The sequence below is a fragment of the Macadamia integrifolia genome, chromosome 3, assembly GCF_013358625.1.
Source record: "Macadamia integrifolia cultivar HAES 741 chromosome 3, SCU_Mint_v3, whole genome shotgun sequence".
Taxonomy (NCBI): Eukaryota; Viridiplantae; Streptophyta; class Magnoliopsida; order Proteales; family Proteaceae; genus Macadamia; species Macadamia integrifolia.
Window position 1 is genome coordinate 18,375,512 of NC_056559.1, and position 25,297 is coordinate 18,400,808.

At 42.7% G+C, this 25,297-nt stretch overlaps 1 protein-coding gene across 2 annotated transcripts; it reads right to left on the reverse strand.

Annotated features, from left to right (window-relative positions):
• Nucleotides 1-206: 206 nt before the first annotated feature.
• Nucleotides 207-25,071, reverse strand: LOC122073259. 2 transcript variants are annotated; one of them, XM_042637811.1, is made up of 5 exons: nucleotides 24,781-25,071; nucleotides 10,172-10,307; nucleotides 9,244-9,402; nucleotides 8,778-8,833; nucleotides 207-377 (listed from the first exon to the last, which is right to left on the reverse strand). In XM_042637811.1, the coding sequence occupies exons 1-5, from the start codon at nucleotides 24,922-24,924 to the stop codon at nucleotides 222-224; spliced, it is 651 nt and encodes a 216-aa protein (XP_042493745.1). In that variant the 5' UTR covers nucleotides 24,925-25,071; the 3' UTR covers nucleotides 207-221. The 2 variants fall into 2 exon arrangements, with proteins under 2 accessions (XP_042493745.1, XP_042493746.1); XM_042637812.1 differs by lacking the exon at nucleotides 207-377 and adding an exon at nucleotides 2,638-2,721 and having other exon boundaries at nucleotides 24,781-25,067.
• Nucleotides 25,072-25,297: the final 226 nt, after the last annotated feature.

The window sequence follows — 25,297 nt, forward strand, 5'->3', positions numbered from 1 at the left end:
GTATTGTAATTTATCTCATTATGTTTTATTTTCCTTTTCCTCCTTAGGGAGATATGTGTAATTTCCCTCCTTAGGGAGGTTTGTATAATACCTTGTAAATATATTAGTAAAGGATATATTAGTGCAGGTGAGATTATCTCACACAATACACTATTCCAACATCCATCGATTCTCTCTCTTCGCCCTCTTCTACTTCTCCATCTTCTTCCTCATCACACATCTCATTGTTCCTCTCCATTCACATATTTCAACTTGGTATCAGAGCAAAAAGTTTTAGGAACATGCATGCCAAAGAGAAGACTCCTACTGACCTCCAACAAATGGCAGTTTTTCCTCTCAGTTGCCCCATTTTGTTGGGGTGTGTCAACACAAGCTAACTGATGGACAATGTCATGGTCAGTAAAAAAGTCTGAAGACCACCATACATATACTCGCCCTTGTCAGAACGAACAATTTTAATTTTAGTGTCAAATTGTGCATATACCATATGATAAAAAATTTTAAAGGCATCATACACATCACTCTCGTGCTTCATCAGAACAGTCCAAGTAGCACAGGAAAAATCATCAACAAAAGAAACAAAGTAATGAAAACCAAGTAAAGAAGTAGTAGTAGAATGGCCCCAAACATCAGAGTGCACAATATGAAAAGGAACAGTCGATCTATTACCATGATAAGGATAAAAGGATCGACAAAGTTTAGCAAAAATACACGGTTCACAATGAAAGACATAGGAAAAAGGAAAAGAAGTAAATAAATGAGGTAATTGTTTTCTCATAACAACAAAAGATGGATGCCCCAAACGTTGGTGCCACAACATCACAGAATCCACAAAACTGCTATCAGTACGTCGACACACATAGGACTAAGCTGTAGCCAAAAAAGGTGATTGAGGTTTAAGTAGGTAGAGTCCTTTCTACTCACGCCCACTGCCAATAATCCTCTTCGTCACCAAGTTTAAGGATTTTGTTAGATGGCTCATAGATAAGAGATTACGGGTAAGGTCAGGAACATGAAGAACAGAATCAAGTGAAATGGAAGAAGTAACAAGAATGCTACCTTTACCAGAAATGAAGGAAAATGAGCCATCGGCAACCCTGACCTTATCTCTACCGGAACAAATAGAGTATGTATCATAATAATGAGACGTACCAGTCATATGATCCGTAGCACCCGAATTAATAACCCAAGATGGAGCTGTGCAAGGAGCAGATGAGGAAACCTACAAATCGGAAGCTGAGGACTCTGGCACTGTAAGGGAAGAAGATGATGAGCCTCCCAATTGAGACATGACCCTGCGGAATGCTGCAATATCCTCCCTAGTAAGAGAACTGTGCTTTAGCTGTGGGCTAGGAGCAGACCCTGTAGTAGCATGCTCAGTCTCAACACTGTGGGCTCTGGCTCCCCCACGACGGCCACCACGAGCACCACTAGAATCGCCACGAGGAGGTCGACCATGAAGAGCCCAACATCTATCTTTGGTGTGCCCAGACTTCCCACAATGATCACAATTTCTATCCTCTCCATGAGGTGGGCCTTCACCTCTGCCACCACCACGCCAATCTTTTTGAGAGCTAGTAGTAAGAGCGGATCGCTTAAGAGGAGGAGCATGTGCCATGGCCACTCCCCTGGTCTCCTCACTCTGCAAATAGCTACACACTTCATCAAGGGATGGAAGTGGAGACCGGCCCAATATTTGTATCCGGAACGGCTCATACTAGGGATTCAACCGACCAAGCAATAGAAGTACCCTCTCCTTCTTAAGTATCTGGTAAACCTTAGCTTCATCCTCAGGATTGGACAGTTAGAAGTCTCTATAGTGATCATACTCCTCCCAGAGACTAATGACAGTGTTGTAGTACTCAGATATGGTTTTATCTCCTTGCTTCATGCCAATAACCTTCTGAAGTAATTGATAAACCTTTGCCGAATCACCCACACGGTCAAAGGTCTTAGTAATACTGTCCCAAATATCTTTGGCAGTTTCTTTCCTTATAAACCTTCTTCCAATTTCAGGTTTCATGGAGAAAATCAGCCATGTCATAACAATAGAGTTTTCAATCTCCCACTTTAGATATGTCAAGTCATCTGGTTGAGGAGCCTTAATGGAACTTGTAATATACCCTAGCTTTCCCCTACTTAGCGAGGAAAGCTTCACAGAATGGGCTCAATCCAAATAGTTGATGGTGTCTAACTTCACAATAGAAATCTGAGTATGGGGGTTATCAAAAAACATAGGAGTAAGAGGGACACTACTCGATGCAGTGGCTGAAACATCACTAAAGAGGGCTCCAAGGCCACTATCTTCAGACATATTGCCGATAAAGGGTCACACACAAGGTGGGGAGTACAAACTCTACCCAAAAATTGCTTTCCCTGAACCAAAAAAAAATCCAGCCACCAATCAAAGCATACACTTCAAAGGAATTCACAACATTTACCTCCGTCAAGGTGTAGCATCATAACATAGGAGCTAAATACCCCTAAACATCATATCTCACAAGAAAATGGCAATCGGAAGCATCACAAGCAATATTTGGGTAGAGTTGGTTATATCCATGTTAATAAGTCTTCTCGGACTAAACTGGACCCCAAGGCACTTAAATGTATCTTTCTTGGCTACTCCTCCACTGCTAAGGGATACAAGTGCTATCATCCTTCTTCCAGACAAATGCTTCTCTCTAAAGATGTCACCTTCCTTGAGTCTGCTCCTTTTTTTGCCTCTCCTCAGCATCTTTTTCAGGGGGAGCATAATGGAGGTAAAAAGGTTGAAAAAGCTACTTATGAGATCTCTTTTCTATCCCCATTGCCTATCTCTCCTTTTATACTTAACATTGGGAAACATAAAGAGGTGGATATTATTGATGTTGGTGATCATTCAAGAGGTGGTTCGAGTTCAGGTAATGATAAGGAGACAATTGTGTACACAAGGAAGAAGAAGAAAACCTGCCAAGCGTCCTCTTTGAATCCAACTCCTAAGATCCACCCTCCTCAACCAGGTAATATCCTTCCTTCCACATCAGAGTTAAATCTTCCTATTACTATTAGGAAGGGAAAAAGAGTTTGTACTAATCCTATAGCCCAGTTTGTTTCCTATGACTCTCTATCCCCTGTAGGTGTTGCATTTACTATTGCTCCCTCATCTGCTTCTATTCCCAAGAATGTTTCTAAGCTATGTTTAACTCAAAGTGGAAGCAAGCTATGACTGAGGAAACGATGGCCCTTGAAAAAAATTGTACCTGAAAGTTGGTTGACCTTCCAAGGAGGAGAACTCCAATTGGATGCAAGTGGGTCTACACAATCAAGTACCGATCAGATGGTACTATTGAGAGATACAAAGCAAGGCTGGTGGCAAAAGGATACAGCCAAGTGCATGGGATTGACTATCAGGAGACATTTGCTCCTGTGGCTAAGCATAACACCATAGGGGTCCTTTTATCTCTGGCAGCAAATAAGGATTGGTCATTATATCAATTAGATGTGAAGAATGCCTTCTTATAAGGTGACTTAGAAGAGGAAGTGTATATGTAAACTCCTCCTGGATTCAAGTTCCCTTCAGTTGCAGGAAAGGTGTGTCTTCTCAAGAAGACTTTGTATGGTCTTAAACAATCCCTGAAGGCCTGGTTTGAAAGGTTCCGACAGGCCATCCTGAAGCATGGCTATTCCCAAAGTCAGGCTGACCACACTCTGTTCACTAAGCATGGTAATGGCACCATCACAGCTTTGATTGTCTATGTTGATGACATTGTGGTAACTAGAGATGACAAAACTGAGATAGTCAATCTAAAGAACTACCTAGCCCAACAGTTTGAGATTAAGGATCTAGGATCCTTAAAGTATTTCTTGGGGATTGAAGTGCAGATCCAAGAAGGGCATAAATATATGCCAAAGGAAGTTTATTCTAGACCTCTTGAAGAAACAGGAATGTTGGGCTGCAAGCCTGCAAATTCTCCTATTGAGCAGAATCATAAACTGGGGGAAGATGCTGGCCCTTCTCTTGTTGATGCGGGGAAATATCAAAGGGTAGTTGGGAAGCTTATTTATTTGTTCTTGACTCGTCCAGACATTACTTATGCAGTGGGGGTGATGAGTCAGTTTATGCATGCTCTCAAGAGTGGGCACTTGGATGCGATTTACCACATCATCCAGTATTTGAAGTCCTCTCCAGGAGGACTACTTTTTGCCAAGCATAACCACATGAGGATAGAAGGCTTCACTAATGCAGATTGGATTGGCTCATTTTTTGATAGGAGATCTACATCAGGCTATTGCACATTTGTAGGTGGAAACCTAATTACATGATGGAGTAAGAAGCAATCTGTGGTGGCTCGGTCTAGTGCAGAGGCAGAATTTCAAGCTACGGCTCATGGAGTGTGTGAGCTTCTCTGGTTAAGAAGGCTTATCCAATAATTGGGTATTTATACTGAGGCACCTATGAGGTTTTATTGTGACAACAAGGCTGCCATAAGTATAGCCCACAACCCTGTGTAGCATCACAGGACGAAGCACATAGAGGTGGACAGACACTTCATTAAGGAGAAGATTGACACCGGTTACATATGCACACCTTTTGTGAGGACTGGAAATCAGCTGGCTGATATCTTCACAAAGGGTCTTATTCATCATTAGTTCAGTTCTCTGCTGTCCAAGCTAGGAATGTATGATATTTATTCTCCAACTTGAAGGGGAGTGATAGAGATATCAGTTATGTTAGTCTAAGGGTAGTATTGTAATTTATTATGTTTTATTTTCCTTTTCCTCCTCAAGGAGGTATGTGTAATTTCCCTCCTTAGGGAGGTTTGTGTAATACCTTGTAAATATATGTAAAGGATATATTGGTGTAGGTGAGATTATCTCACACAATACACTATTCCAACATCCATCGATTCTCTCTCTTCTCCCTCTTCTACTTCTCCATCTTCTTCGTCATCACACATCTCATTGTTCCTCTCCATTCACATATTTCAACTCTTATCTCTCACCAATTTAGTACCCTTTTATGCAAGCTGGGAATGCATGATATTTGTTCTCCAGCTTAAGGAGTATTAGAGTTTATGTAATAAGGGTACTTTAGGAGCTTATTATCTTCTAGTCTTTATTGTATTTTCTATTTTTTACCTTTTACCTCCCTAGGGAGGTGTATGTAATTCCTTACACCTTATTAGTGAAGTAATATAGATGTTATAGAGAATCTTTTCTCTACACACCACATTCCACTATTGCCTTCTCTCTTCTCCTTCTTCTTCCTCTTCTTCTTCTTCTCCAACCTTTCACTCTTGTTTTCTATCCATACTTATATTCTAACTTCCACTGCCAAGCCTCATTTTATCTATGTTTCATTCGGAATTTCAACACAATCATGACACCTATCACTGAGTCTATGAAAAGAGGTAAAAGCACATTCCAACGGACATCGACCGCCACTAAAGTTTTCAATTTTATTGAAAAGAAGATGATGGAAGCACCTATACTTCTTCTCCCCATATTTGATCTTCTCTTTGAAGTGGCCATCAATACATATCAAGTTGGGATTGGAGGGATTGATGCAAGCAGGACACCATATTGTCTTCTACAATGAAAAGCTCAATAATGCAAAGAGAAGGTATTCTACCTATGATTTACAACTCTATGACTATGTTATGATACAAATTTCGAAGCACTAGAAGCACCATCTTATTAGCAAGGAGTTAATCCTTTATTTGGATCATGATACCTACACTCTCAGAGGTCTATTAGCAATCGCCATGCCAAATGGATTGCCAACCTCCCCAAGATTTTATTTTTTCCCTGAAATACAAAGCTAGAAAAGAGTAGTTGATGCATTGAGTCGTGAAGTGCTACTGACTAACACCTTCACCACCCATAGCACCGGTCTTTAGCACATAAAAGTTGATTATTTACTTGACGTTGATTTTTCTAAAGCTTTTGAAAATTTACAGGAAGGGGGTAGTGATGTCAAGTACTCATTGGATGATGGATATCTTTTCCTAGCAATGCGACTATGAATTCTTAATAAATCCTTGAGGTAGCCCTTAACGAGAGCTACATGGAGGTGGAATGGGAGGACATTTTAGCAAGGACATGACACATTCTCGAGTTGTTGATTTGTACTATTGGCCATGCCTGCAGAAAGACATTCAACGTGTGCAAGGAAAGATCAGTTTGGCAATCTGTGGAGTAGGACAAAAGGAATCGACCAGCCTTTTCTAGAAGACGCTGTTTAGTCTTAGTTTTCTTTTTTATTTTATTCCTATTGTACAAGGAAAGATCAGGTTCCTTTTTCCTCTTACGTTTCTATTTTTGAGCAAGGCTACCCTATATAAAGCCATCGATTGTACTTTTTTTTTTTCAGAATTAAATCAATGATTTTCTGCTGCTTGCACAAGCATAGTCTAATATAGGCTGAGAAACAACTAAGATAGATGTGGGTGAGAGGCCTAGGATGAGAGAGCCACTCTATCCACTATTCTCTTCCCCATCTTCCTCTTATATTCTTCTGGTTTTCTGGGTATTGTGTGGGCTATCTAAGCTCTGCTAGAAGACTAATTTCAAGGTTAAATCTGATTGTATTGTGGCTGCGATCTGGGTTTCTTTCCAAGACCAGCAGTTCTTGTCTGAATGGTAATCTGGGAAGAAGTTGACTCCCCAACATCTCCCAAACATGTGGGTCACTAGCCCACTGCAGGACAAATTTGGAGGGCCTATTAGGGACCAGGAAAGGTCAATCGACCAGCTTCTTTGCCTTTTCTTTGGCTTGGATCTGGAGTTAGCAAAAATCTCCAGATTCTGCCCTAATTTCAAGAACTTCTGGATCTCTGCAACCAGCCATCAACTCAGGCTTGGATTTTGAAGGTTTATTATGCTCATTTAAATCAGCTTCGACCTCAGTTTCGGCCCTTCCTGGGCTTTTGCTTTGTGAGTTCTATTCATTCTCAGTTTTGATCTAAAATTCCCTAATCTAAGGTATTGTTACTACTGTCCTAATTTTTGGATATGTAACAAGGACCTATTGCTGAGTTTTAGTACCTGTTCCTGGTTATTATTTGGTCCTTATCTGTTGTCTAATCAGTAGGATAATTTATCTCTTGTTTGCTGGTTAGTCTCTCTAACCAATAGGCTGTATTCGCGGGTGTTAAAAGTCTATCGTGAGAAAGGAGGAGTCTAGCACAAGTCTCAGACTCCTCCCTTGGGTTTTCCTAGTCCCATTAGGACTGAGTACAGTTAGGAGTTAGCAATTAGTATTAGTTCCTATTTTGTTCTATTTTGTTTTTCTCTATTCCTAGTAGGACTTGTAATAGCTATTCTATTTAATAAGTGGAGGAGGGCAGCCCCAATCTAATCGATTGGACTCCCAAGGTTCCACAATCACAGCCCTCTCTCTCTCTCTCTTTTCTTCTCCTCTTTACAGTGGGGCTTATTCTTGGTTTGGGTGGACTGTTGAGTACTAGCAATAGTCCTGTGTTGGAGCATTTATTGGGGTTGGGTACTTGTATTCAGCCTTACATTAGAAAAATACAAGAGTGCTATAGAAGGCTGTAGTAACCGTTAAGATCCAACGGACCCCAGGCAATTGAGATACAGGAATTCTTCTATTCTTCACTATTTTCTGTGCTTACAGTTTAGCCCTTAAATTAGGGTTAGGGTTTCAGGCCTGCCAGCCACCAGATTCCCCTCACAGCATAATACCCCCCAAAGTTAGATGGCCAGAACTTTCTCAAGAACTCCAATTTCCATGATCCTGGTCTCATTAGGGAGTAATGTTCCAAATGGCACCTAAATCATGCCAAGAGAACATGCTTTTTGACCCTCCAAAAACTGACCCAAAGAGAGGTGATGAGAAAATGGCTCGACATTCTTTGAAGCTTGAGATGCTCCCGCATCAGCAATTTTGAGGCATTGATGCATCCTACTCAATTACTGGGATCTAATCAACACCAAGGCATCTGATAAGGTTGGTGAAATCTTCAGTTCTGAGTATCTCATTTCTACCAAAAACCAAAGTCCTGTGCAAGGACTATTATTTCAAACCAAGTTACCAACCTCTTTAGCTATGGTACTTCTACCTTCAGTTCCAATGAGGGAAACAAGCATGGTGGTTTTACATTGAAAGGTTTGCACACAACCAAAAACCTTCCAGGAATTTGAATCTCTGTCAACTACCCACACCATATCACGTGCTTAAAAATCAAAATATTAACCTAACCTTTGGTCTTCCAGGGGCATGCAAAATTCTGTTGAAATCACCAGAATTTACTCATTCACTACAATTCCCTATTTGAACTTGATGGATGCCCAGGACCTAGAGTTAAAGGCTCTTCATAACAGTTGCAAAGCCATTTAGCTAGGTGGCGATCATTTCTCTTTCGGTGATTCCTAAGCTAAGCCAACATTTTCTGTAAGTTTGCACAAATATTTGACATAATCGGATCTTCCTGCTCTGTATCACAAGGCACCCATAAGACATCTCTGTCATTTATCCAGTGGCTCCACTAATCACATTCAGCACTCTAAATATATAAATAGAGCTGAGAGGAGGAACAGAATTTATGTAGCTGGCCGGATTTAGTTGGGAAAAGGCTTAGTTGACTTTAGTCAAGTCAAGCATTCTGCAAATTTAATATGCCAGATACGAGAAAAGATTTCCAAAGATACGAAAATCAACTTATTAGTCCTAGCAATTAAAATTCTAATATTAAGAAAAGTGCCAAATGAAACGATAACTCGTTCATATGTTCAAAAACAATGGGGAGATAAAACATATTTCAAGTGTTACTTACTTCATCATCAGCACTAAGAGGAGCTCCTTTGCTAGTTGTGTGCGCCTCTGGGAAATCTGTAGTTAATGGAAAGAGAGAAACAGCAGCTGGTTAGGATGACTTGATGCACCAAACAAACAGAAGTAGGACAACTGAAGCTCTTATCAAGTTAATCATAAAAGAGATCCCCCCCCCCCCCAAGGTGCAATTAAGTACATAAAATGTACTAAGGAGTTTCTTATGCCATAAACCCATCTAATCACATTTTTATGCACTAATAAAAAGTGACAGATTGAATGATTAAGTTCATCATGCCAAAGTTCCCTTATGTGCAAAGCATAGAATTAAGTGTTCTGTGCACATCTATTTTGTTTAATTTTATGCGGTTGTAAATACCTACTATGTACAAGCCACAAAATGCAGTAATGCACACTTCATATTTCCTCATAAGTAAGCTAGCATGTGTTAGGATAACATATAAGGATACCAGGGAATTGGGATGGACTCCGATGTCGTAGTTGTGGATTCTGTGGTTTATTCTGGAACTCTTCCTTCTCAGCTGCTACTTCACCAAAGGAGCACTTTCCAGCATTGAAAGATGACCATTTGGATAGAGTAAAATGTGGTTGTCTCACCATAGGGTCATCTACAAATTGTTCACAAATAACAATTATAACTACGATAAAACCAAACCAATCAGAAGACGGAAGGAAAAAAATAAGAAAAGGCCTGCGAAGAGACAAAAACTGTCTCAATAGAATGGAAATAAATATATCTCAAACAGCTAAAGGGCAAGAAGAGAAGAGAATAGCAAAGGCATTCAACTTAATTTGATGAATCTTTCTTTCTGTTTTCAAACTTAATTTTGATGCATCTTTCTTTCTGTTTGGAAATGATGGTATTTCAACCTGATTTTGACCCCTTTTGTCACATTTTCAGTCACTCGATCGTTATAAAGCTGACTGCAATCTTTTTCTGTCCGTGAGGATCCCACCACCTTCTACTTCTAATAGGCCATGAACTATTACGCGATTTCAATGTTTTTCTTACTACATCCATTTCCTCAGTTCACAACCCAAACCTTTTTTTTTTTTTTTTTTTTTTTGGGGGGGGGGGGTGTTGGTGGGTGTGGGGATGAATCTGATCAAACTTTAGGCCTGTGATATTTCCTAGGTGGAACTAGCAATTGGTGGTCCCTTCCTAGATGTTTGCCACATTTATGGTGAAGACAAGGGAACTAGGGAAGACACGTGCTTTCGGTCCTGCAGTGCCAACTGATATGAGCAGTTCCTCTGTATGAAGCCTGTTTTGGTAAGTTTGAACACTATAAAGTTCTCTCTCCAGCTAAAATGCATCAAAATCCAGGATATCATACAATGATTGTCAAATGGGACGTCTATAAACTCATGAAGTACCTGGAGTAGGATATTCAAACCCACAAGGATTCACTTGTGTTGTAGTGGCAGCAGAGTGTGGTTTGAGGTCAAACAATGCACTGGTGACGCGTGAAATACCCATCGAGTGCCGAGCACTAGCAAGTTCCAGCCATCCCTGTAAAAGAGAAACAAAAAGAAACAAATGTTAGTATTAAAAATGAGAATAGAACTTAATTAGTTGAGAAGCCCCAAGCAAATACCAAGAGAGCAATGGAGAAAATGAATTACCCTATCCAAAGCAGAAGAAATACACCAAAATCTATAGCTCAACATAATAATTATTAAGGTTACACCGGAAAATTTAGACAAAAATGTCATATTATGAGTATTGAACAGCTTACTAAAGAAAATTTTGAAAAAAATAATGATATAATATGATTATTGTCTGAATAGAACTTGTAGCAAGCTAAGATGCAAGGCCAGTAGTAGCACCTTGGATAAAAGATTATATGACATCTTATTCCTGTTCTCCAACAAAAACACCTCAATACATCTCTTATTCCTCAACGAACATGCATGTGACTAATGATCAATGTAGCCACCTTCCATGTGTTAATGGCTGTAACTAGTTTGGATCAACAGCACATGACATCTAAAAAATCACATATTGGATTTAATCTATTACAATATCAAAAATAAATTCCCAAGAATATCAAAGCTGAAGTACCAGATTGGAAAGAAATAATCTAAATATCAAGGGATGAACTCGACCACTTACAAGTGAGTAGAATTTTAAAAAGAAAACTTTCATATTCAACACCCAAAAACCCAAGTATGGGTGTTGGCTTGGGCCAGCCTAGCATGGAATGGGTTAAAAGGCTTGACTTTACACGTTCCATCAGCTCTGCAGCTTTTGGCATACCGGTCAAAGTACCCAAGACTATACCAGAGCCTACCACCACGTCAAAGGATCAAATCACAGAAAGAGCCACCTGGAAGTGCAAGCCATAAAAAATGGATACCTGGAGCAGAATAAAGCTGCTAGGAAAGCCTAAAAAGGGCTAACTACCGCTTGAGTGAGCCACCTGAGAAAAACTACCACAAGAGAGAGCCACCAAGGACAATGGCTACTGAAGCATGGTGGTATATTATGTGCCAGATGTGCCCCAACCTAAGCCGGCACTAAATGAGGCCAACCTAATAGGGCCTCAACAATTTGTCTTGAAGACATTGGCATGAATGATCTGCGTTGGTCTGGCGCTAGGTTTACTTGGCAAAATCGTAAAAGTGGGGTTGATAGGGTAGCCTGCAAACTTGACAGAGCTCTTGTCAATGAAGCTTGGCTTTCATCCTTCCCCTCCTCCCATGCCACCTTTGATTCTCCGTCCATTTCAGATCACTGTCCCATCTCCCTCCACGCTTATTCTTCTACTTCCTTCGGCCCTAAACCCTTCAAATTCTGACATGTGGACCCTCCACCCCGACTTCTCCCCTCTTGTCAAGGAAGTCTGGAGCCTCCCTATGCATGCCTTCTTCTCACCTCTCATCGTCTTCTCCAAGAAGCTCAAGAATGTCAAAGCTTCCCTCAAGCTCTGGAACTCTAGATCTATCTCTCCTGAGCTTTCCTTGCTCCTGATCCAAGAAGAAAGCTTCCTCAAGCAAAAAATCCTGCATCAATTGGTTGGAGCTTGGTGACTCAAACTCTGCTTTCTTCCACCGCACCATCAAGGGTCGGAATAATGTCAACTCCATCCCCCTTCTCATCTCCAAAGATGGGTCAACTCTCCATAATCCTACAAACATCAAAGCTAAAGCCTCTTCTTACTTCTATGACCTCTTCAACCCCCCGTCCCCTCCCTCCCAACCTCCCTCCCCCCTCCTTAATCACCTTCTCCCCTCTCTCCAAGCCATTCCCTTTGATGAGGAACTCACTTTTGCTGTCCTCTCCCACGAAGCAAATAAAGCTCCTGGGCTTGATGGATTCAGTATGAGTTTCTTCTCCTCTTGCCGGGATATCATCAAGGTGGATCTCATTTGAGCTATCAAAAGCTTCTTCTTCGACCTCAGCCAGATTAATTGGGTGAACCATACCTTCCTCTGCCTCATCCCCAAGTCGGACGGAGCCTCTTCATGCAGGATTTCAGACCCATCTCTTTTTGTAATTTGATTTACAAATTCATTGCCAAAATTCTTGTCAACCATATCCAAAAGGTCATTGACTCCTTGGTCAGCCAAAATCAATCCGCTTTCATTTCTGGCAAGAGTATTGCTGACAACATCATTTTGTGCCATGAAATTGTTTGGGGTTTTGAGCAGAAATCTCACGGATCAGCGGACCTTCTCAAGATTGACCTCCATAAAGCTTTTGACTCTATCAGCTGGGAATTCATCTCAAGTGTCCTACTCCAAATGTCCTTTCCCCCCAACTTTGTCCATTGGATCTTGGCCTGCATCTCTATCCTCGCTTCTCTATCCTAATTAATGGCAGCCCAGCTGGATTTTTCTCTTCCTCTGTTGGCATCCGCCAACGATGCCCTCCCTCCCCTTTCCTCTTCTCCTTTGGCCATGAGGTCCTTTCTAGTTCCATCTGATCTTCCACTGACCTCCATCTTATCTCCCCCATCCTCAAACGTAAGTCTCTATCCCTAACCCATCTTACTTTTGTTGATGACCTCATAATCTTTTCTAAAGCTGATATTCCTCAATCTCTTCCATCATGTCTTCCCTTCGCCTCTTTGAAAGTCTCTCAGGTCTCCGTCTTAATTCTCTCAAATCTCGCATCTTCACTTTAAGGATTTTTGAAGCAGCTTCTGCCTGTCTCCTCGAGATTACTAGTTTCTCTCTTGGCTCTTTCCCCATCAAGTATCTTGGGCTCCTCCCATCCCTGCCAGGCTCTTTGCACATCACTGCACTCCCATTCTCAATCTCCTGCAGAAGAGGCTCCAGTTCTGGAAGAGCAAGCTTCTCCTTTATGCCAGGAGGCTTGAGCTTTCCAGATCTGTACTCCAACCTATGTATCTCAACTGATCTAGAATCTTTGATCTTCCCCCTCCCACCATTAAAGTTATTGAGTCTTTCATATGTTCCTTTCTCTGGAAAAGTTCTGACTCAAGCAAGTTTCTCCACCACACCCGTTGGAACAACGTTTGTCTCCCCAAATCTAAAGGCAGCCTGGGCCTTAGGCGCATCAAAGACACCAACTCTACGGGCATCCTAAAGCTTATGTAGAGGGTGGTGACCAAACAAAGCAGCATTTGGGTCTTCCATCGTTTCTTCATGGGTCTCTGCCTTAATTCTCTCAAATCTCGCATCTTCACTTTAAGGATTTCTGAAGTAGCTTCTACCCGTCTCCTCAAGATTACTGGTTTCTCTCTTGGCTCTCTCCCCATCAAGTATCTTAGGCTTCCTCCCATCCCTGCCAGGCTCTTTTCCCATCACTGCACTCCCATTCTCGATCTCCTACAGAAAAGGCTCCAACTGTGGAAGAGCAAGCTTCTCTCTTATGCGGGGAGGCTTGAGCTTTCCAGATCTGTACTCCAATCTATATATCTCAACTGGTCTGGAATCTTTGTTCTTCCCCCTCCCACCATTAAATTATTGAGTCTCTCATATATTCCCTTGTTTGGAAAGGTTCTAACTCTAGCAAGTTTCTCCACCACACCCGCTGGAGCAATGTCTGTCTCCCCAAATCTGAAGGCAGCATGGGCCTTAGGCGCATGAAAGACATCAACTCTACAGGCATCCTAAAGCTTATCTAGAGGGTGGTGACCAAACAAAGCAGCATTTGGGTCCCCTGGGTTTACTCCCACCTACTGGAGCATGACTCCCCCTGGTCCACTTCCCCTGGTTGGGATGTCTCTTGGGTCTAGCAAGGTATCCTCAGCTTAAGGCCCTTGGCCACAGATGCCATCCATACTCCATCGGCAATGGTGCCTCTACCTCCCTCTGGCTTGACCCTCGGCACCTATCTCATGTGATCCTCCATGTTATTAGCCCCAGGATTATCTATTCTTCAGGTCTAGATCGATTAACTACTGTCTCTTCCATCATCCTCAATGATGACTAGGCCCCTTGTTCCCCCCCCCCCCCCCTCCCCCTAGCCAAAGAGGCAGAGAAGACTCTATCCTGTGGAAGCCCTCCCCTTCTAACTTGTTTAGTTCCTCCTTTGCCTAGAATTTCATTAGACCTAATGTCCCCTTGTTCTCTGGCAAAAAATCCTTTGGTTCAAGGGCCACATTCTGCATCATAGCTCCACCACTTGGCGGGCTTTTACCAACTACCTTCCCACACAGTCCTTTCCTAATCTACCATCACATTTAGGTTCCTCCTACGTGTTGTCTGTGTTGGAATGGCATTGAAGATGTTGACCATTTGTTCTTCTCCTGCCACTTCTCCTCCACCATCTGGAAAAAAGTTCTTGGTCTTTATTGTCCTTCTAGAAGGAGAGTTCTCCCTTTCAGTAGGGAATGGATCTCAATTGATAAAACATTTCGGGTCCCTACCATTTGTGACATCGCTGGGAAACTTTCTTTTTGTGCCACCCTCAACCATTTATGGATGGAGTGAAATCTTCGTAGATGGATGTCCAACTCTCACTCTTCGACATCAGCACCAAGCTCGCCCTCCCTCCCCCACCACTCGGTCTGAGATTCCCTAAGGAATAGACTCACTATTGTTTCCTAGGGCCTCCCCCTCTCGATTATATCTACTTCTCCCCCTGATGACTTGTATCCCTTAGTTGCGCCCCTTTTGATTGGGTTTTCCCCCTTTTGCTTGGCTCCATGTGAGCCTGCCCCCCATCTCTCTTCCCCCTTGTTGTATATTCTTCTCCTTTAATATATTTTATTCATCCAAAAAAAAATTGGGCCTCAACTTACACATTCCATTAGCTATAGAGATTTTGGTGTATCCTACGACTAGATTGAGAGCCACTGAGGATAATGGTTGTGGAAGCATGGTGGTATATTATGTGCTAGGTGGGGCCTAACCAAGGACGGCACTAAATGAGGCCGACCTAATAGTGCGTCAAATTTCACGTTCCATTAGCTCTAAAGCTTTTGGTGTATCGGTTATGTACCTAACACCTTCTTTCCATACCACCCAACAACTATAAAAGTTGGAACTTGCAATTACACAACAAATTTCCATAAAATTTGATAAATGGATGCCAAGTAATTCGTAAAACCTTGGAGTAAAGTGGAGCTGCCTAAAATGGTCTACCTATTGCCAGAGTGAGACTTTTGAAAAGAACGACGAAGGTTGAGAAAGCACGGTGGTATGTTATGTTCCAAGTGGGGCCCAACCTAGGTCAGCGCTAAATTAGGCCAACCTTGTAGGGCCTCAACTTACAGTTTCCATTAGCTCTGGAGCTTTTGGTTTCTCAATCTGGTACCTAACACCTTTCCATACCAACCAACAACTCCAAAAATTTGTACTTGCAGTTACACAGCACATCAAACCATGGAATTAGACAAATGGAAAGGGTACTTTAGGAGTCCAAACATAGAAACACATAATCTTGCAGATTCCAGAGAACAATAGAATTGCCAGCTTCCCATTAGCACAGGATACACCACAATATGGGCGGCCTATCGGAGGACGTGTTTCATTAGTTCGAGACGACAATGGAATCACCGGCCACTTGAGACAAGCCTCTAATACATCTAGTTGGTTCAACACTTCTTGGCCGGTCCTACATTTCCTAGTCGGCCCAATGCTTCCCGACCACACCTGTCTAGTATGGCAACATTCCACTCAATTGGTACTGCATAACCAGAGCTGACCTATAGAGATCTAGTTCTCCACCAGTAGTAGTATTGATTGGCCCCACCCGTGATCGACTGTGTTAACCAGGTATGTCAACCAGGCATACCGCAGGGAAGCTACCCCCACCTACAACGTATTACCTAGATTCCATAGTTAATCATAGGATGGTGACATCTATAACCGCCTAGAGTAACCACAGTCAATGAACCCTACCAAAGTTGAGTTTACAATTATTAAACCTGAGTACAACTATGGTCAAGTTAAACGTTATAGGATCCGCCACATCAGCCTAGACAAGGACCTGCCCCCCAATGGCGCTCATGTCCATGTCAACAATGAAAATGACCGAGCAACTAATGGGTGACAGCATCGACCAATACTTAAAGGGAAGTTAGCCTAATAAAAGGTAAGACACTCAGAACACTTTGAGCTCTGCAATTTCTTCTTATCCTCCTTTACTGATGATGGCATTGAAGCATCATTCCCAGAGCACCACTCCGAACCAGTTTCTTTTTTGTTTATTGCAGGCCTTCACTGAGCGGCAAATCTGTAGTAACAGATTGGCACTGTCTGTGGGCTTGGAACGAAAAGCCATCAGAGTGTCTTTAAGTTGCGGAAATGCCTAAGGGAATGAAGACATACACAAAGAAAGCCCCCACACATCCTCCAGATGCACCACGACCACCAGTAAATCAACAAGAAGTAGGTGATGAGGTCGAGCAAGACCCAGCAGTAGACGATGAACATCGGTTGGCAGGGGTCCCAATCAAGCCTCCACCCGACGCCACCCCCCGGTCACACAGAGCAATTTAATATACTCCAATAAGAGGTGCAGAACCTTGCCAAACTTATGCAAGATGTTTTTAGGAGCTTGAGCAAAATTCCTCCGTTGAAAGACCTGGGCCATCCCACAATCAACAATGACATCATCGGAAGGTAGTTCCTAGTCAGTCTTACTCTACCGACGGTAGTCTTGATCGCCATAGCTAAACAAATCGACTGCCCAAAAAAGAAGGTGAGTGCTCTCCACCACCTAAAAGGAGTAAATGCGAGACATCACCACAAGAGATACACCGTGAACATGCAGCAAGGTTCCACCGACTGGCTCAATGGCACCCAAAGGCGTAGGAGGACGAGATTGACCACAAGCTCAAATAGCTATAGGCGTGGATGGACAAAGCCTTGGAGTCGAAGGAGGATACGAAGGAAGTAGACATATTCAGTGAATCAACACTTTCTAATGAGATCATGCGAACACCACTTCCGAAAGGATTCAAGATACCAACCTTTTAACTCTATGATGGAACAAAGGATCCTTGGGAGCATCTCAGAAGTTTTAGATCTATAATGATCATCCAAGGAGTCCTAGAGGCGACCCGATGTCGTGTGTTCCTAGTGTCATTACGAGGTGCAGCTACAACATGGTTCTCTCATCTCAAATTAGGCTCAATAGACAGCTTTAAATAATTCAGCAAGAAATTCGACAAAAATTTCATGGGGAGCCGAACACACCACAAGACTTCAGCAAACTTAATGGCACTCAGACAACGACCAGGGAAGTTGAACGCCTTACCCTCCTCAATGGTATCCAGGACGAGAAGTTGAAGTTCTCCCCTTCTAAGGTGCCAAAAACCTTGTCCGAGTTAAGGGGCAAAGTTCACAAGTATATCAACGTCGGGGAAATAATGGCCAATCAGAAGATTTCCATTACAACCACTGACAAGAGAAGAGGAGGGCATGAGGAGGACAGGGGCCCAGACAACAGGGTCAAAAGGCCACAGGACAATGGTTGAGCTAATCCGAGCAGGGCACACGAAAGTTATACCCAACTCAGCTCCAATCATAAATATTGATGCAGATCACGGGGGAGGAGAAAGATCACCTAGGAGTCCCATTGAGGATGCGAATACCACCAGGAACTTGTAATAAACGTTGGTATTGTGACTATCACAGAGACCATAGCCACATAACTGACCAATGTTGGGAGCTTCAGTTCTCCATTGAAGATCTAATCAATAAGGGTTACCTAAAAAAGATGTCTCAGGACAAGAGACCAGAACCGTAACAATCAGAGCCGAGCAGAGGGAGGCCAAGGGGAGTACACCAAGGGGAGTGGAATTTCCCCATGATGATGTCGTCATTACCTTAAGAGTGGGTGCATTCATAGTCGAAAAGGTGTTGGTGGACAATAGAAGCTTGGCGAATATACGCTTCTAGGCCGCACAAAATGGAGATCGAGAAGGGAAAGTTGAAACTTGTCAACACTCCACTATATGGCTTCTCTAGAGTGGCGGTAAAGCCAGTGGGAATGATCTAGTTGCAGATCCGAGAAGGTGCAGGAGAACGACGCAAAGCATCCATGGTTAACTTTCTGGTCGTTGACACCCTTTTCATGTACAATACTTTGAAGGACTTGCTCAATGAAACTCTCAGTGTTGAGATGGACTACTTCATTGAAAAGACAGAGTAGGAAAGGGGAGAACCGGCTTAAGTGTTAACACCAATAAGTCTAGTTGAAGGAGACGACATAAAATAGATTCTAGTAGGTGCATCATTAGCCACAGAAGAAAGAAACAAGCTAGTCAATTTCCTCTATGCAAGCCAGGATGTATTCACCTGGTCGGCCACAAACATGCTAGGCATTGACAGACACGTCATCGAGCACCGATTGAGAATCGACCCAACACATAGGCCGACCAAGCAGAGAGACAAACTTTCGCTCCTGAAAGACAGAAGGCCATTAAAGAAGAGGTTGAGAAATTGCTAAAAGCCCAGTTCAGATAAATCAAGGGATGAAGCCTAATTGAAGGTATCCATCTACCAACGCGAAGCTGTTTGGTTGTCAAGGTTCAAAGTATCGGGTTTTGACCTGGTTTTGACCTATGGGGAGACCGCAATTTCGGACGAATTCTGGGAAATTTCGAGGAAACCAGTGAATTTTTTTCGGTTTGGTGGAAATTTGGTTTCGACCCCCTAAAATGTGTTTTTTTCTGATTTTTCGTGTATGTCCTATTTTAGACATTTCTAACACATTCACATAATTAGTTTCATGGAAAAAAAAACACCTAAAGTCATACTTGTGGTGTGAACCAAAGTTTGCTAATGTGCGCTAAGTCGTTGACTGAAACTATACTACATAGTCTACATCATACGTAGTCTACAATCTACATAAGTGCATAATTGTGAAATACATGAATAAAAGTTTAAACCAAACAAAACATAATGCAAAAAATCTAAAATAAATAATAATGTTACATAATTGTGAGTTATCCCTCAAGTCTAAAGTCTCAAGTCTCAATATTCAACACATTCAACACATTCAACACATTCAACACATTCAACACATTCAACACACTCAACACACTAAAAAAAGAAAAAATGATTTTTGGGGAAGATATGACTAACCTTTTTGGTCCAAGCTCCCTTCCTTAGGTAGATTTTGCAAGATCCAAGCCTAAATTGAAGTTTTTTTGGTATAAGGGAGAAATCTTGACCATTATCCCAAGTTTCTCACTTCACACAAAAGAAATATGGGGAGAGGGTCAAAATTTTAAAATGAGAATACTTGGTTTCCCATTTAAGCATGTTTTATAAAGGTTGGTTCTACCCAAAGGGTCGAACCCATTGGTCTACTCAAAATTTCACACATTTCGACCGAAATGTGAGAATTTTGATCGATACCTGTCGAAAACCAGTGATTTTTAAAAGTCACATGCTATATGGTATCGGAGTCTTGGGATACCATCGAAATGTGGGAAATTTCAACAGTATCGCTCGAGTTCTTAAACCATGTCGGTTGTACAACTCCAAGGTGAAACATCTATTTTGACTAGGCAACCTAGTCCTCCGCCGAGCAGAAGCATCAGACCCAAGGAATTCAGGCAAGCTGGTGCCCAACTGGGAAGGACTATATAAAGTTACTAAGATAGTCTGACAAGAGACCTATCACTTAGAAACTCTAGGGGGCAGCGAGATAGAAAGGACTTGAAACTTTAAGTACCTGAGAAAGTTCTATCAATAAAATCTATTCCTCGACATCTGGCAAAAGGCCATCATCAAACTTGTTTTGCTTTTACACTCTTATGATTCAATGAAAATCTCCACAGACTGTCATTATTCATGTTCATTTCTGCTTACTCATCCCACGAAGGAAGCGCCAAGGGCAACGCCCATTATGCTGACCAGAATTAGCACCAAGGGCACAACCCAAACCCTCCAAGGGAGGTGCAAGAGCCAAGGGCAACACCCATGACGCTGACCAGAACTAGCGCTAAAGGCATAGACCAAACCCTCCAAAGGAGGTGCAAGCGCCAAGGGCAATGCCCGTGACGCCGACCAGAACAAGTGCCAAAGGCACAACCCATACCTTCCAAAGGAGGTGCAAGTGCCAGGGGCAACGCCCGTGATGCCGACCGGAACGAGCGCCAAAGGCATAGCCCAAATCCTCCAAGGGAGATGCATACGCCAAGGGAAATGCCCCTGACACCGACCAGAATGAGTGCTATGGGCACAGCTCATACCCTCCAAGGGAGGTGCAAGTGTCAAGGGCACAGCCCAAACCCTCCAAAGGAGAGGCAAACACCAAGGGTAAAGCCCGTGACGCCAACCAGATCGAGTGCCAAGGGCACAGCCCAAACCCTCCAAGGAAGGTTGAAATGCTAAGGAAAAGGCCACGACAATATAAGTACTCGAACTATAACAAAAGAAAAGGAACATTCAGCAAGAACAAAAAAGGGCTTTCATTGTACCATAGGAACTGGTACAATAACTATATTTACAGAATTCACATAAAAGGAGTTTGAAGAAGGTCTGATCCCTTAGCCAACGAGGGAGGAGCTACTGACTCAACCCCTCCCTTAGGAAAGACAGTAGTCGTAGTTATAACTGGAGGAGCAAAAGTAGAAGCAGAGGTATCTTCTTGGGTATCCTTGGCTGGAATGTTATTGGTCGGAGCGTTCTTAGGCAGAGACTCAGGTCTAATCGGCTCTCGTTGATCAAGCTTCAACTCTTTAACCTTGGCCCACTCCCTGAAAAAGGCGCTAAAGTCAAACTCCGGGCGAACCTTCAAGACTTCTTTCCTCATCTCCATCAAGCCGACCAGATAACTCTCAAGGTTGGCTCTCACATGCTCCATATGGAATTCTTTGTGGCTTTGTAGCTCAAAACAACCTCAAGAACCTGATGCTTTGCCTCAGCCATGGTCTTCTTCAACTTCTCATCCATCTTAACATTGACATCTAAGTGCAGCTTTTTGTTTAAAGTTTCGACATCGCCCTGAGCCTTAACAAGCTTCACCTTCTTCTAGTTCAACTCCACCTCAGTATGGATAGCATGCTTCCTCGCCTCCAAAGAAGAGCTCTCTATCACCTTTAGGGTCAAGAAAGAGCGGCATACTCATCAACCTTGGTCTTCACCTCAGCCTCAGCCTTGTCCTTTTCAAGCCTCAACTTTCTCTTCTCCTCCTCTGACTTCTCGAGCCTCTTCTTCAAATACCAACTAAGCCCATAATAGTGCTCGGCTTGAACTAACGCCTTAACAGCTTGATCCTAACAAAGAACAATAAGTAAAAATAGTACAAAAAGAGAAGAACAAAAGAGAACAATATAAAGAAAAGGAAGAAGCAACAGAAGACTCATCCCAACCAGTTGGGTATAGCCCATATCCATCAAAGTGTCAAAGGCCACATGCAAAAGATGTGACATGTCTTTGGGCATAGCCCCTTCAATCACCACGGCTCGAGCCACAGATGGATCCTCAAAAAGAAATTGCTCGCAGGTAACCCGATAGTGGGGGGTATAGAACTCAACCGAAGAAGAGACCCCCTCACCAACTTTCTTGCCCCGGTCAGTGTTCTTCTCATCCGAGGAAGAAGAGACCCTCTCACCAATTTTCTTGCCCTGGTCAGTGTTCTTCTCATCTGAGGAAGAAGAGACCCCCTCACCAATTTTCTTGCCATCGGAGTTCTTCCTCTTATCAACAATCTCCTTTCACCTTGGATCCACATAGTCACCACTATGGGAGGAAACAACGGTCACTTCCTCCTGAGGAGATGGCATTGACCCTGTATTGGATGGGAGGGCGAGGACGTGAGTAGTTCCCTTTGACTTCCTTAGCTCCCCCCCCCCCCCAAGTAGTAGCCTTCTTTTTCTTCGAGCTCATCATGTCTTTCTCTTCTAGCCTGCGCTTCCATGCAAGCAGAGGTAGAGCATCAAAGTTTTCTTCTAGTAAACTAGAAGATTTCGTTTGGTCAGCTCCTGGGAGCTCCACTGTTGGGCCACCCGAAGCAGCAGGCGCTTCACCTCTCTCCTCCTCAGAGCCCATCTCATCCATCACTTGCAGAATGAGAATCCTATCCATAGGCACTAATGTAATAAAAAAGAAAGGGGACAATAAAAAATGTGTTAACAATAAACAAACGAGAGCTGACCAGAATCTACAAGGACAAGTGCTCACCAGGACTTGGACCATATTTAGCTAGAATATGGCCGTCTTCCACCTCAGTTAAAAGATCTAAACGAACAAATGTCTAGATATCACGCAAAGATTTCGTGTCTTTAGTACCCAAGGAGGGAGCAATATTGGCCTTCCTCATTCGGACTGCCGACCAGATGGTTGGAAAGTCTAAAGGCCTAGGGCCCTTGGCAAAGAAATACCAGTTCTTCCACCCATGAATTGTAATTGGCGCGCTATCAAGCTTACAACACCTGATCACAAAGCCGATCACAGCCCTCCAAGAATTGGGGACAAGGCTGTAATACCGAAGCACCCCACATCAAATGTCATGAATGGGGAAGCGAAGATTAGCTTGAATAAAATACTCATAAAAACAAGCTTTCCCATCCCGACTACCGTTCGCCCTTTCCCCATGCTCTGGAATTCTCAATTGAATGAAATTGGGGATCATGTGATTTTTCCTAAGCTTCACCAAATCCCCCTCGGAGGTAATGGAAACCACCTTGCTGATGAGAAGCCAAGCGGTAGGGTCAACCCTTATGGGCTAGCGAGGAGCATTAGCCCTTTTACGACAAGACTTCTTCTTACAAGGAAACTCATCGCCCGAAATCCCTAGCCATGCGACGACGTCGCTACACTAGTCCCCACGCTGGAGCTAACACAACCACTAAGGTAGAAGATTTGAGGTGGGATCACAAAAAACACTGTAAAAAGAAAACTACAGCCAAAGATAAGATGAAGATGAAGGGAAAAAAACTTATCGGTTCAAATAACAGAGAAGTTTGTTCAAAGAGAACTGTACGACAATGAGGAACTTGAGAGAACAGGTGACGGAGTCGTGGGAGCCTCACCACCAAAAGCAATTGCAACGGTAAGAAGAATAAAGAACTCTGACGGTCCAAACTGGAGGATGAATGAAGAAGATAAATAGGTGGGCTCTTAACCCAACTTATAGCCCCTAAAGAAACACAAAAAGACTGCATCCACTCCGTTAACACCTCACAGGTAACAACCGCTAGAATTCAAGCAACCAATCGATCTGCCAAATGATTGCTAACACCTTAAGAGTTCAACACGTGCACGTCTCTTCATTACAGCATAAGGGGAATTTTCCCAAGGTACAATTGGTAATTACAGCAATCGAGGGGGTTAATGATGGGCTCCCCATCGGCAATGGGACAGCTTTAATGACGTCAACACACATTAATGACGGCCTTAGTATACCCCTCCAAGTTCAAACAATTCCCGTCAAAAGTGAAATGAGAGTCCCTTCAAAAGCCTTCAAGGAACTGACATGACCCCAAGAGTCCACATCACATCAGACTCCATCTACTCCCTTTAGTCTTTGGTCTATGACCAGAACTAAGGCCATGCGGGCATCTGATATACGATAATATGGTCGGCCTATCGGAGAAGGACACGTGTAATTAGTTCGAGATAACAATGGAATCACCCACCACTGGAGACAAGCCTTTAATACACGCATGGCATTAGTTCGAGATAACAATGGAATCACCGACCATTGGAGACAAGCCTCTAATACACTTGGTCGATTCCACACTTCTTGGCCAGTCTTGTGTTTCCTGGTCAGCCTCATGCTTCCCGACCACACCTATCTAGTATGGAAACATTGCGCTCAACTGGTATTGCATAGCCAAAGCTGACCTACGGAGATCTAGTCGTCTCCACTGGCAGAAGGATTGATCGGCTCCACCCATGATCGACTGTGTTAACCAGGTGTGTCAACAGCATACCGCGGGAGAAGCTACCCCCACCTATAGTGTATCACCTAGATTCCATAATTAACTATAGGATGGTGACATCCATAACTGCCTAGACCTAACCACAATCAAAGAACTTTACCAAAGTTGAGTTAACAGTTATTAGAACTGAGTACAACTATGGTCAAGTTAACCGTTATAGTATCCGCCATAACAGCATCGACTAGTATATAAAGGGAAGTTAGCCTAATTAAAGGTAAGACATTGAGAACACTCTGAGCTCTGCAATTTCTACTCCTCCCTTACTGATTTTGGCATTGGAGTGTCCTTCCCCAAGCACCACTCCGGGCCCGTTTCTTATCTGTTTATTGCAAACCTTCACTGAGTGGGAAATCTGCAGGAACAGCACGCCACTCAGGAAGGAATAAAAAAAGAAGTCACAGCAAGTTGCAGAACCAAGTCAACGTGAAATTACAGATAGTTCATCCACAAGCCACAATCTTATAGACAGAAGTTTCCAATTTGTTTAGAAACAATTTGGGCATCCAATACAACAATAAGTATAAGATAAAACCAGAAAAAGCAATAGCAAAAGAAATCGATCAAATAATCAAATGAAATAAATAAATAAATAAATAACAGAAGAAAGAATAATAATCCAACAGAGTTTGTCCATATAAAAGATAGAAAAGTCGGAGCACACCCGACCTGACGAAGTGTGGAAGATAGGGAATCCATGAGGCAGAGATAACTGTCGATTGAATCCATAAATTGCAATACGCTGTCTCCTTGTTCTGCTTCTCCATTTCTTCTCCCATTTTCGCAGCTGTGGTTCACCTCTTGTTCTTCCATCGAGTTTCAACAAACGAAACTAAAGCGTTTCAGGCAGGAGACTGATGAGTGCGAAGACTACCGTCGTTGATTCGCTTAGGCAGAGGAGAGGGATATCTGAGCAAGCGGCATAGGGAGGCCCACCAACGACGACGATCGGACGATTTCATGAATAAGGGTATTTTTATTTATTTTTTTTTTTTATTATTATTTTTTTTTTAACAATGAAGAAGTGGTTTTTAATCCTTTCTGTAATGCATAACTTATTTTCTAACCAAAAATAATTTATTTGTGACCAAAATTTAACACATGAGCATAGGGATGAGTCTCACCACTAGGGTTTTAGAGATCGGTATGGGGGATGGTATTGGTTTCCGCTGAATTTGATTTGATA